The sequence below is a fragment of the Staurois parvus genome, unplaced genomic scaffold (assembly GCF_062004578.1).
Source record: "Staurois parvus isolate SC_StPar_1 unplaced genomic scaffold, SC_StPar_1.0 ptg000445l, whole genome shotgun sequence".
NCBI lineage: Eukaryota > Metazoa > Chordata > Amphibia > Anura > Ranidae > Staurois > Staurois parvus.
The window spans coordinates 7438647-7451498 of NW_028318241.1; the positions used below are offsets into that span (position 1 = coordinate 7438647).

General features: G+C 43.3%; 1 protein-coding gene across 1 annotated transcript in view; it reads right to left on the reverse strand.

The window, feature by feature from the left end:
- Positions 1–738: 738 nt before the first annotated feature.
- Positions 739–12852, reverse strand: part of LOC149453692 (granzyme A-like) — a 35349-nt gene continuing 23235 nt past the window's right edge. The window contains exons 3-5 of the mRNA XM_089688037.1: positions 7300–7444; positions 4730–4993; positions 739–2637 (exon numbers count right to left, since the gene is read on the reverse strand). Of these exons, the coding sequence (XP_089544163.1) occupies positions 2485–2637; positions 4730–4993; positions 7300–7444 (562 nt within the window). The 3' untranslated portion in view covers positions 739–2484. The remainder of the gene's footprint in view (positions 2638–4729; positions 4994–7299; positions 7445–12852) is intronic.

A 12852-nucleotide genomic window follows, 5' to 3' on the forward strand; every position in this document is an offset into this window, starting at 1 on the left:
TGTACACAGGCAACTTTGATGTAAATGTGCTATGTCTTTGTTCCAATAAATGGATACCTCTATTCATATCTGCATCCTGTTGCTGTGTTCGCTCTTTGAAAAAGCTACCTAATAAAGCCTTTTTCAAACTCACCACTCATAGCTGATCTGAAGTGAGGGACAGGTGTAGGTGCTTCACTGAGGGCAAAGTACTTGTTATCTGTTAAAGACCAAAGTCCTGGTGCAATGTCCAAGAAGGGGACACACCTCCAATACACAAACCATTTGAAACAAGGCACAGGAGACACAGAATTCAGAATACCTTGCCTATGGGCAGGAGCCCAGAAAATAACATTCTAGTAGGTTTGTACTAAATGTTTCTCACTTCCACAGCTTACAACACTAGGAAAAGCTCCTCAGTAATTGGTTGGGCTGATAAAGGTTCACATCAGGTTCAGGTCAGGATTTTATCTTGTTCACACATGTGCAGTTTAGTAACGGTTCCCATAGAAGCAGTGTATGTAGGTTTTGTGCTGCCCTAGGCAACACACAAATCAGTAACCCCCCTCCCCGTGGAACCTGACACCGACCAATGCCATCCCCCCACCCCCATGGAGGAGAGAGCCTGGGACATTAACCAACAAAACCCCTGCCCCCCCTCCCCCCACCCGAAAGCCTTCCACTACCATTGCCCCCCCATACACCATCTTCCCCACCTGGCAAGAGAGAGAAAGACACTCATCTTCACAGCTCCGGACATCCTCTGGAATGAAAGTCGGACTCTGCATATTCCATCAAGCAGCCCGCAGCCTCTGTCGGATCCCACCTGATCCCCATGCCGCGTGTGTCCTTTTTTCAGTCGCTTCTTCCAGGGAGCAGCACTGCCTCCTTGAAAAATGCTGCCCTAGAAAAAATGCCTTATTTGCCTTGTGGGAAATATGCCCCTGAATAGTAGTCAATATCATGTAATCCGCACCTGAAGTGGACCGCACTGCTCAGAAATTGGACAGGACTCTTTTTCAATCCACACTGAATTTGCACTGCCAGTGCACTGGATATATGTGAACAGGCACCATAGGAAGCATTGTTATTTCACATGTTCAAACCGCATGGAATCCGCATATGTGTGAACCGGCACTAATTTAGAAGTACAGTCTAAATAGTGTAGGGTAGATGTCAGGGAATGGGAAGATCGCCGCAGCGATCGAATCTGCACATGCGTAGAATCCTGACAAAATGTACAGGCAGGCAGACACTAGGACCCAGGCGCGCCTGTCACAAATGACGGCGCTGGGCAAGCACTAGGACCCAGGAGCACCTGTCAGGAGTCGGGGGGGCTATTTAAACCCAGCTCTTGCAATGCTCAAGTGCCGTATGGTCTTCTGTGTTCCTGAGTTCCTGTGAGTAGATTGTTTGTTGCCGACCCTGCCTGATCCTGATTTGCTGTCTGTCTCCTGCTCTGATCCCTGGCTTTGTCTGACCATTCTCCTGCTTAACCCCATACGTTCTGACCTCCTGTTGACGAAGCCGGCTTGTGACCTGTTTATCCCTCTGCCTGCTGATTCTGTACTACACCGCCACCACTGTTACCGACCCGGCCTGCCCGACACTGCTTCAGTTACCTCTTCACATCAGACTCTTACCCGCTATACACCTTCAACGGTGCCTCTACCACAGCTGGGTGAACCCAGGGGCCGTGACCTGGTCTCGGCCTGCTCCAAGTCCATCCCCACCATCAGGGGCTCTGGTGAACAAGCAGGTCGGAGCTTAGATTCTGCGCCTTGGGGGATTCCGGTCTGTGGCGTGCTAGAGGCTACCGCTGCAGGATCCCTGACAGTAGATAAACTGTACTCAATTCAGTGAGGTTGCCTTACTAAAGGAGTAGTGACTGTTCAGTTTTTAAAATGAATGTGCACTTTGAAAAGTGAATGGTAGAAAATTAGGTATACCTGTGTTCACTTTGAATACCCAATCATGTGTTAGGGAAAATAATAAAAGGGTTTTTTTAACCTTCACATTGCAATGCGAACATTTACATTGTGTGATAGCAACCCATTCATTTAAATTGGCTGCCTAATGTACCAAAAAGGTGCATGCAGCATTTTTGACAGCACAGCTGTGAGGGTGCAATTCAGAAATAATGGCACCCATCACACCAACACGTGTCTTATCACAGCACGACAGTGTGTAAGTTAGTAAATAAACTCTAATGATATTTACGATATACTAATTGCATCAGTTACAACTTGTTCCTGCTGGCTATATTACTAACAGAAGAATATTTTTTCCATCTTAGAGTGCGGTGTTCCTATTGCTGGTAAAATTGACATTTATGATAGTTTATGTTAAAGTGGAATATGGTCTTATCTTAAGGTTTTCATTGTAATCTTTCACTTAAAAGAATTTATAGTTCTGTAATAATGTTCTATGCGATTTACAGCTCAATTAAATTTTAAAATAGTGAAACAGAAGAAGCATAACAGTCATGATAATGCAACTCCAGACTCAGTCAGTTATTTTTTCATTTATCCATCTGATATATTCCGCTGTCAGACGGGTGAAGACGGACACGTCGTTAGCCTTTCCACATGAAGGTTCCCCGAAAGAGGTCAACCCTGTGAACACTCTATTACAGATTAAGGGACCGCCTGAATCTCCCTGTAAAGAAAAGGAACATTCATGTATTCTTGAGAAAAAGAGGAACAATTAAGTCACAATAAAGAACTACTAGCGACAGGTTTCTGGTGCTGATTTAGCATAGTAGATCAAGTATATCGCTTAGGATTGACTTATTCTATATGTTATTTTTGCCTTCGATACTCAGATGGTAACAAAGCTAGAAACAGACAGGAAACTAACATTTTTAGAAGAAGATCAGCAATTCTGATTAGTTTGGGATTCTTTAAAGTAAACCTAATTGCTAAAACATCATAAAAGCCTAAAAGCACCCTTCCACTTTTGGTGAAAACGTTAGTGTATTTTCAAAAGTAATTTTAAATATTTTTAAATTTGCAGCTGACATTAAAATAATATGGGTAGTAATATGGTTATAATATAGGGGATCCTGTCATGAAAGCCTATATTTAAAGTCCTTCCTGTTATGTTGTGACAACACTCTTTCCCTGACTCCCAACTGTGCTCTTGATTTGTCACCCTATCGCAAGGCTTCTGATGGAAGCAAGTGGTCATGTTAACACACATTACACACTGGTATCACCATCAGGAAACATGTCATGAAATTCCATGCAGGTATTTCTGAAGAAAATGCATGTAGGCAGAAAGTGCCTACAGATCAAAAAAAGGTTAGGTATTCTATAAGATAACTACAGACATTTAGATTATACCATGCAAAGGTGAATGATTGTTCCTATGGAGAGAGGAGACATGCATGCTTAAAGTGACATTAAAAACTGTGGTTTTAAAAAGAAATCTATTCAAATTTGTATTCCTAATAAAAAAAGTCCAATTGTTTTTTATCTCAGCCTCCTTTATTACTCCAAATTCCATTTTGTTTGCTGCTGTGATCTAACTTCCTGTTAGAGGGTGGCTACAGGTATTCTCCATGGTCCATGGCCCCATTGTATGTAGGTACATATTCATGAAAAATAGATAACATTTTTAAGCAATTAAATAAAATTAAATTAAATTGAATACCCCAAACAAAACCAAAATTAACACATTATGAAGGGAAACTGAATAGACTGCAAGCACAATACACACGTCACCATCTAATTGCTATTCTGGAGCGCCACACATGTTGCATAGTTGGCCAGCACCTATGTATTTTTGACTCTCTTGAGCCCTGACAGTGGGTGGCACCCCAGTGGCACCCGTGAATGCTCCTGGTATGGCCCTCACGTGCTCTTTACTCTCTAGAAGCCCCTAAAGCACCCTGCCTGGCTTGACAAGGATCCCATGGTTTGTCAGACCCGGCACCCACAGCTAGGGACCTCACATCCCCAAAGTGTACAGGAAAGTACCAGGGTAAATTCCCGTTTTTTTGGAAGACCAAAATGTCTACACTGTCCCATATCTTTTTGGCCTCTACTAAACAATGCAACTAAACTAAGTTCTGTACATTCAGCCACTCTCTCCAGTTGGCGGATCATGCGTTTGGTTACGTAAAGCAAACACAGTTACATAGGAATTACAGATTGGAGATCCACTGAGTGAGACTTGTGCCCTTTAGTTTAGAGAAATATAAATCTGGCGTCCCCAAGTATGAGATGCACCCCTGACCCTTTATGCCTGTGCTACAACATAGCTGACTGTCAGGAAGTCTACCCAGCAACCAGGGTGCCCCAAACGAACAGACAATGAAACCTAGTCCAACTCCGGGAAGTTGCCTGTTTAAGCTTTTGGCCTGTGCTAAAGGGGAAAAAAATGGCTGTTGGCAATTCCCTGTAGACTAAGGTGACCACCTTGTGGCCTGTTGGGAGGCTGCATGGCCATCGTACTCTACACTGTAATTTAATTAATTGAATGATCAAAAAAAAATATTAAATAGGAAATATTGTTATTTTATTTTATCACAGGTACTTACAAAGTGCCGTCAATTTACGCATCACTTTACATATATATATTGTACATTCACATCAGTCCCTAAGCCTCAAGGTATTGCATGGTAATATTTAATATTTTTAATATAAGTACCAGAAACAGGTGTCAATAGAGCAAAAGGAAGGATGCCGAGAATTCAGTTTCTGGCTTTTCCTGAATAAGGAGGATGATAGCAGAAGTTTAGACTTACTCCACATGTGTCTCCTGCTCCAGGCCGCACAATGGTGCAAACCACGTTTTCCGTTATATTAGCTTTGGCTTTTTTCCAGTGTGTGGCACATTGTTCTCTATTGAAAATGGTGACATTAACTTCCAACAGTTCATCTGATGTAATAGCTTCTTCTGTCCTTCCCCATCCAGCTGTTTCACATGTACTTTCTTCTTTAGGGTCTTCAAATGTTGTTGGCAATAGTAAAAGTTGAACAGCTTTTGTTAGAATTGCTCTTTTCCTTAACTGAAATAAAATGAAGCAATAATGCTAAAATACCAAATATATAATGTGATATAGAGAACACCACACTACCAACATTCTGCATCCTTGAAAAATACCTAGAAAAGGATGAAGAATAAAAATGATGAAATGGGGAAATACCATTGGTTATAGAGCACTGTAGCAGGTAATGGTGGTTAAATATGTGTGAATTTACTTGAGAGCCACAAACAGATAAAACAATAAACTGTGCTTTCTTAATGGTTTGCTGGTATTTAGTCACATCCTCATAAGTATGTGTAATTATATAATATCCAAGTGACTATAGGAAAATACTGCGCCCCTAAAACTTGCAATTGTCTTTTCCAAATTAATAACTAAATTACATCAAATCAAATTTAAATTTAAATAGTGATGGATAAATATATTGTCCTTGAATCCACTCTGCCACATTCATTAATAAATTCAATGAAAAAAAGTAAAAAATATATAAAGTGAATGATAATAAATCAATTTTTATACTTATATCCACTGTGCCTTATTAAATAATATTCAATATAAATGTAGAACAATATATATAAAAGATAAAACAATATATATTTGTGATTGTCCCAAAATAATTAAAGTATTCCACACGTTGTTTCAATCTGTGCTTCAATTTCAACATTCATATGTGCTCACTTCTCCATGTAAGCCTAATTAAAGGCAGACATAACTTTGTGTCCAAATAGGTGATGGTTTGCTGAATATTATGGCCAGATCCTTCAGGATGGGATGGGATGGATCTTGGATACCCCCCAATCACTGCCTGTGTGCTGGTATGATTGTTGGGATCTCTCCCTCCTTACACTGCAGGATTGTGCTCCTTCCCTCTGCTCCTCTCTCCAATTATCCCTCGTTTGGGCAGTAAGAAAGAAAAAATATATAGTGCCTTATCATTTTTAAAACAATTTATTTAGTGCCCCATATGCAGATGCACTCACATGGTGTACAAGTATAACACGCTTTGGGTATAATATAATCGCTTAATCCAAAAATTGTAGAGAGCCTCCTCTGTGTGTCTTTCTCACACAGACTATGCTCGCCATCTGAAGCTGGGTACGTGGTGAAGTCAAAGCCCCTCCCCTACGAGTTGCGCCACAGGGTCATGTGGCTTCGTCAGGGGGATGTGATGAGTTAGTAGAGAATTGTGAATGGGATAAGGCCCCATGTACACAAGACATTTCTGAATGATGGAAACTGACTGCTGGAAAATGTAGGTTAAAAAATGTCTTTTTAGCCGCGTTTGCATAACTCGTTTATGCACGTTTATGCCATTTGTGTTTAGAAGCGTTTTTTAAAGATAAGCACAGGAGAACCTCCCAAATGCCCAGTATGCACTGAAAAGTGGGAAATTATTAACTATTTCAGACTCTTTCAGAGAAATACACACAGTAGAAGCAGAGACAGCAGTAGGTGTTGAGATAATTAGGTGTGAGTTGCTCATTAACATTTCTTTTGTTTCCAAGGGTGGGAAGGTGTCTGGTGGAGTGAGTCATTAAAATCACCTGGCAGGGGGTCTTAATGAGGAATTTGAGGTGTAAATGAGCATTAACATATCTTTTGTTTCCAAGGGTGGGAGATGTCTGAGGTGTGAATTGGTCACAATGTGTGACAAGCTTGGTAGGAACATCCTGTGTTCAGTATTTTGTCCATCTGAGCACCTTGAAAACTCTTTGCATGCATTTTTCATGATGAAAAAAGGCTCTGGACAGCATTGGAAACTGGAAGAGTTAAATTTTTTTTTTAAATGCAAACGCTTATAAATGTGATTTGTCACGTTTAGACGTGTTTACAAGCGTTTTGTGTTTGAAATGCTGATAAAATCGACATCTGAGCGCAAATTTGTTGTGTTCAAAAAAGCGACTGTAAACTCAACTGCCTGTAGACGACTGTAAACGAAGATGTGTACATGGGCACATAGGAAAACATTAGGGTGAGTTCAGGGGCTGCTGAAAAAAAATGCTGAACAGCTCCTAAACGTGAGTTTATCAGCTGCAGTGTACAGAAAAAAATGAAAAGATTAGGAAAATACAACAAGAAAAAAAAAGAAAAACAGATCTTGCTGCAATACTCATGTTCAAACGAAAGGTGCCCATGCAGTAACAGCTCCAGATAAATGATGTCCAGCATCATTCAGCCCAGGCTGTCATGGCACCACCCCCTGAGAGGACATCATCCCACCAGCCAGGGCTCAGACTGGTAGCGGGAGGGTTTTTTGGGGGATTGTAAAGTGGACTTTTTTTAACACTACAAATAATTTTATTGAAAAAAAGCTACAACACTCTTACTTTCATTAGTCGGAGGTCACCGTTTAAATTTTTTCTGTTATAACTTGGGTGCATAATAGATTTTTCCAAACGAAATTGTTGCCACCACTTGTCTGGTTCTTCACTTGAATGAGCTCCAAGAATTATTGTTTTTTTCCATCCAGCTCTATAAGAGAATAATTATTATTATTATTATTATACAGTATTTATAAAGCGCCAATGGTTCGCTCAGCGCTGTACATTACAAAGGGGGACAGAACATGTGACAGAACAAAACCAATACAATGCAAAACATGAGGGGATTGAGGGCCCTGCTCTTTCGAGCTTACAATCTAGGAGGGAGGGGATAGTGGTACAGGAGGAGATAGCTGTTGAGGATGGAGTGGTAGGAAGAATGGAGGAGGTCGGTCAAGTTAGCAGGGGGTGGTGTAGGCTTCCCTGAAGAGATGGGTTTTCAGGGTGCGCCTAAAGGAGAGGAGAGTAGGTGATAATCTGATGGGTTGGGGCAGGGAGTTCCAGAGGATGGGTGACACCCTGGAGAAGTCCTGGAGGCGGGCATAGGAGGAGACCAGGGAACTAGAGAGAAGGAGGTCTTGTGAGGAGCGGAGTATGCGTGCTGGGCGGTACTTGGATATTAGGTCAGTGATGTAGTACAGGGCAGTATGGTGGACAGCTTTGTACGTCAGTGTTAGGATTTTAAATTTGATCCGTTGCGCAATCGGAAGCCAGTGGAGGGATTGGCAGAGGGGGGTGGCGGAGATGGAGCAGCTGGAAAGGTGAATGAGTCTGGCAGCCGTATTCAAGATCAACTGAAGCGGGGATAGCCAGCAGCGAGGCAGGCCAGTGAGGAGGGAGTTGCAGTAGTCGAGTCGTGATATGATGAGGGAGTGGATGAGCTGTTTAGTGGTTTCTGGGGTTAGGAACGTGCGTATTTTGGCGATGTTGCGGAGGTGGAGTCTGCACGAGTTTGTTAAAGATTGGACTTGGGGCTGGAAGGATAGGTTGGAGTCCAGAATGACACCAAGTACTCTGGCCTGCGGGGCGGGTTTGATGGTGGCGTTGTTGGATGTGACGGAGAAGTCAATGGGGGGTGGTGTCCGTGCTGGGGGGAAGACAAGAAACTTGGTTTTGGAGAGGTTCAGTTTAAGGAAGTGGAGCGACATCCAGTCTGATATGTCACTCAGTAGGTGTGTGATTCGGGCGGAGACCGAGGGGGTGAGGTGGGGGGTTGAGAGATAGATTTGTGTGTCGTCGGCATAGAGGTGGTAGTTGAAGCCGTGAGAGTGTATAAGTTGGCCAAGGGAGGAGGTGTAGATGGAGAAGAGAAGGGGCCCGAGGACAGAGCCTTGAGGGACCCCAAAAGAGAGGGGGAGTGAGGGGGAGGTGGTAGCATTATAGGTAACGCTGAAAGAGCGTTGTGACAGGTAAGATGAGAGCCAGGAGAGAGCAGAATCTCTGAGGCCGAGGGAGTGTAGTTTTTTGAGGAGGAGGGGGTGGTCGACTGTGTCGAAGGCCGCAGAGAGGTCAAGGAGTAGGAGCACTGAATAGTGGCCATTAGCTTTGGCGGTTAGCAGGTCGTTGGAGAGTTTGAGTAAGGCAGTTTCAGTGGAGTGTAGGGGACGGAAGCCGGACTGTAGGGGATCGAGGAGGTTGTTGTCGTTGAGGTGAGAGCTTAGGCGGGTGTAGACTAGGCGCTCGAGGAGTTTAGATGTAAATGAGAGCAGGGAGATGGGTCTGAGGTTGTTTGGGTCATTGGGGTCCAGGGAGGGCTTTTTAAGTATGGGGGTGATGTGTGCATGTTTCAGAGGGGAGGGGAAAGTGCCGGAGGAGAGGGAGAGATTGAGAAATATTTCTTGTACTAGTTTGAATATAACCAACCTAGACATATGCACAGCAACAGTACATACAGCATAGGATGCTGTGGAATTTTCCACTTTCAGACAGAAGAGTAAAATTTGTCCTCAGATTCCTGCTCTGTTGATTGGCTGGTCAGAACCTCTGTTGATGAACAGCTTTAGGGCTTTATATGCAGGTACGGGAGTACGAGTGTAATTATCACGCGTACCCGCACCCACATGCAACCGCCCACAAAATGCAATGGTGAGCAAAAATTGTGCACGGGTGCCATTAACTCTTAATGCACCCCCACACACTGAAAAACATAGTGTGGTTTCCTGCAAATGGAATCGCATGGTACAAAATCATCATGGGGATTTCGTGCAGCCCTGTTCTAAAAAAGGTGCAGGGACCATTTCCCCGCAGAAACCGCAGACCCAGCAGCCCATTCAAATGAATAGGCTGCTGTGTCCATGCAACCGGGCAAGCAAAGCTGCATAGCTGTGAACCGGGCCAAACAGTATTACTGATCAGCTCTGAAGTTACTGAAGGTAAAAAGTCTCGGTAACTGGATCTGTTACTGGGTCATAGTGTTCACACCTATGCGTTTTCTGCAGCGTTTTGCAGAAATGCAGTACAGTCCATTTAACATGATTTCTGGGGCAGCACAGTGGCTAAGTGGTTAGCACTCCCACCTGGCAGTACTAGGGTTGTCGGTTCTTATTTTCTTCCTGGCACTTATTCCTGGTGGTCTACTACTTTACTGTGGGGAGCACAGTGGCCAGCAGCACTAGAGTCATCTGTTCAAATCCCAACCATGGCACCACCTGCCTGGAGTTTGCATGTTCTCCCTGTGCCTACGTTGGTTTCCTTCGGGAACTCCGGTTTCCTTCCACACTCCAAAGACATTCTGGTAGGTTAATTGGCTCCTGTCTACATTGGCCCTCGTATGTGTATGTATGAATGTGAGTTAGGGATCTTAGATTGTACACCCCTTGAGGGTTAGGGACTGATGTTAATGTATAATATATAAGTTACGTTTTTGGTTCTATAGACTTCAATGGAAACACTGCAGAAAAGCATGTATTGCGTTTTTGCTGTGTTTTTGCTGCGTTTTTGATGCGTTTTAAATTCGCCTAGCAACAAAATGCAAAACCCAATGCAGAAACGGCTCAAACGCAACCTGCATAGGTGTGAACCTAGCCTAAATGAATGATGTATTACCTTATACAACAACATTATGTGCCTTTATATCATTAAAGAGCAGTCCTGGAATTGCACTCATGACTGTGCCTAGGCCTGAGAAATCCACCTTGGGAGAACGATGAAATCAGTCTTCTGCTGGCAACCATAAGCATTTCTTCACACTCCCGTTTCTGGTTGTTAAAGGTCAGCTTCAGGCACAAACATTTTAAATTTAAATAAAAACGCATAAAAAAAAGCGTAAAAAATGCAGGTTCAAAAACACAAACCGCAACACAAACCGCAATGCAGAAACGGCTCAAACGTAAGCTGGATAGGTGTGAACCTAGCCTTAGGAGGTGGACCATTAGGCTTGGTTCACACTATTACAACCTGGAAGTAGAGCGACTTCCTGGTGATTTGCTGGTGACTTGATTACGACTTTAATGCGATTTGATACGCAACTTTCATGCCATACAACTTTGCCTGAGTAATCTTCCTGTAATATTCGATCTAAACCACATCAATATAGATGAGAATCAGACTTAGAGGCGACTTCCATTAAAGTCTATGGGCACAAGTCAGATAGAAGTCGCCTTGAAGTAGTACAGGGGCCTTTTCTAAAGTCGGAGAGACTTCATTAGTGCTAATTAAGATCGCTGTCATTGACTAACATGGGATTTCACATGTCATGCGACTTGGAGTCTCACAAGTGGATCCCAAGTTGCGGCAGTATGAACCGAGCCTTAAAGGGAATGTTTACTATTGTTGTATAAGTTCTTTATTTACATCCACAAAGTCTTTGAAGTATCACATTTTCAATGACATTGCAGGAAAACTGTGAGCCCCAAAGTACTGAGAGATTCCAGGTTTGGCATTTTTTTGCCAAATCCCCTGAACTCAACTCAATAAAAGCCTATGGGTCCATGGGCTTTTACCAGAGTTTAGGAGCAGTTAAATATTCAGGAACGTTTTGGGCAAAAAAGCTAAATGCAGCAAAAACGCATGTTAACACAGCTAAATGCTAGCCGTATTTAGCACTTATCCATGTCAATGGAAAATACTCTGGCCAATAAAATGAATAAATGTCCAAGCGCTAAATGCAGCTAAACGCGGTACTGCACTTACACATGTTTTTGCCGCATTTAGTGTTTTTCTGCTGCCAGGAGAGTTTAATGACTAGGAGAGTTCATATGTACATGAGGCCTCAACAGCTTTTTTTTTTATTTTGCATTCAACAGATTTAGTATATTTGACAGATCAAAGGGAGAAAATAAGAGAAGTTCACTTTTAGGTTTTACATACATTATAAAAGATGACTGTATGGTATTCTTGTCCATTATCGAGACTCTAAGGCCAGGTTCACATACATGTGGTGCGGTATAGCGCATGTGATTCGCACAGGAAGCGCACCGCATTCCTGTGCAAATCACATGCAATGTGCGTGCGGTGTGATTGGAGCCATACATTTTGTATGGCTGTAATCGTACCACACCCACACCAAAAATGTGCAGGACCCATTTTTTGGTCCGCACTAGAATCGGATCGCATGGGTATTCACACCCATGCGATCCGATTCTGCACATTGCACCACATTTTTCAGACCTTTTTCGGGGTGTTGTTAACTTAACATACACACCCACAGCGGTTCGCATGAACAGAGTGCGATTCTGATGCGGTGCGGAATTCGCACTGAAAGCGCTGCAAATTCCGCACCGCATCAGTGTGAACCAGGGCTTAGAGATTGATAAGCACCAATAATGAATACTTTGGTGTACATGTCATTTTATGTCTACATGCATGTGCTAAATATTAACACTTTACACACTTGTAGGTATTACATTTAGTAGAGATTTGGTTACATTACGTTTGTGTGTGCTAATTATGGGCTTTGTGTATTTAAAAAAAAAAAGGGAAATCAGAAATCAGTTGAATTCTTTAATCCTACTGTTCCAAAAAATGCCTCAGCCACTAAACATATAAACATTAAAGTGGCAGCTAAATGGTTAAAGGTGGGTTCCAGTGCAGCACCTCCCGATGGCCCCAGCTGCCCAGCAGAGCATTTTTCCTCCACCCGCAGATCATCGCTCCCACTCTTCCTGGAGACAAAGTGCAGAAACAGAGGAAAGGAAGAAGAGGATGTTTATTGGCTGCTGCAAATCTGAAGAGAATGCATGTCACTAGCAACAGGGCTACATGGATTCTCGTTGGCCACCACAGTGGCCAGACTACAGATCTGCCCACCCCACGCAGTGTTGCTAGGACCCTCATGGTCAGCAGGTGTATGTATGGCCAAAAAGTGCACAGTGAGTGGCCAGCAGCCAAGTTAGGTAGTCCCGGACTGCTGCTCTGAGCCTGTAAGAGCCTCAGAACATGTGCCCAGGAGCAGGAGGGGGGGGGGGGTTGCAGAGAGTGCTGTATGATTTGGTTTCAGGTACAGGGCAGATCATCACTGGATCAGGGCAGGAGGACCCAAACAATCCAGTGGTTGCCCTGGGGGGAAGCGCCACACCAGCATCACTGAAAAAAAACCCTTAAAAATAGGATCCTTGTGTG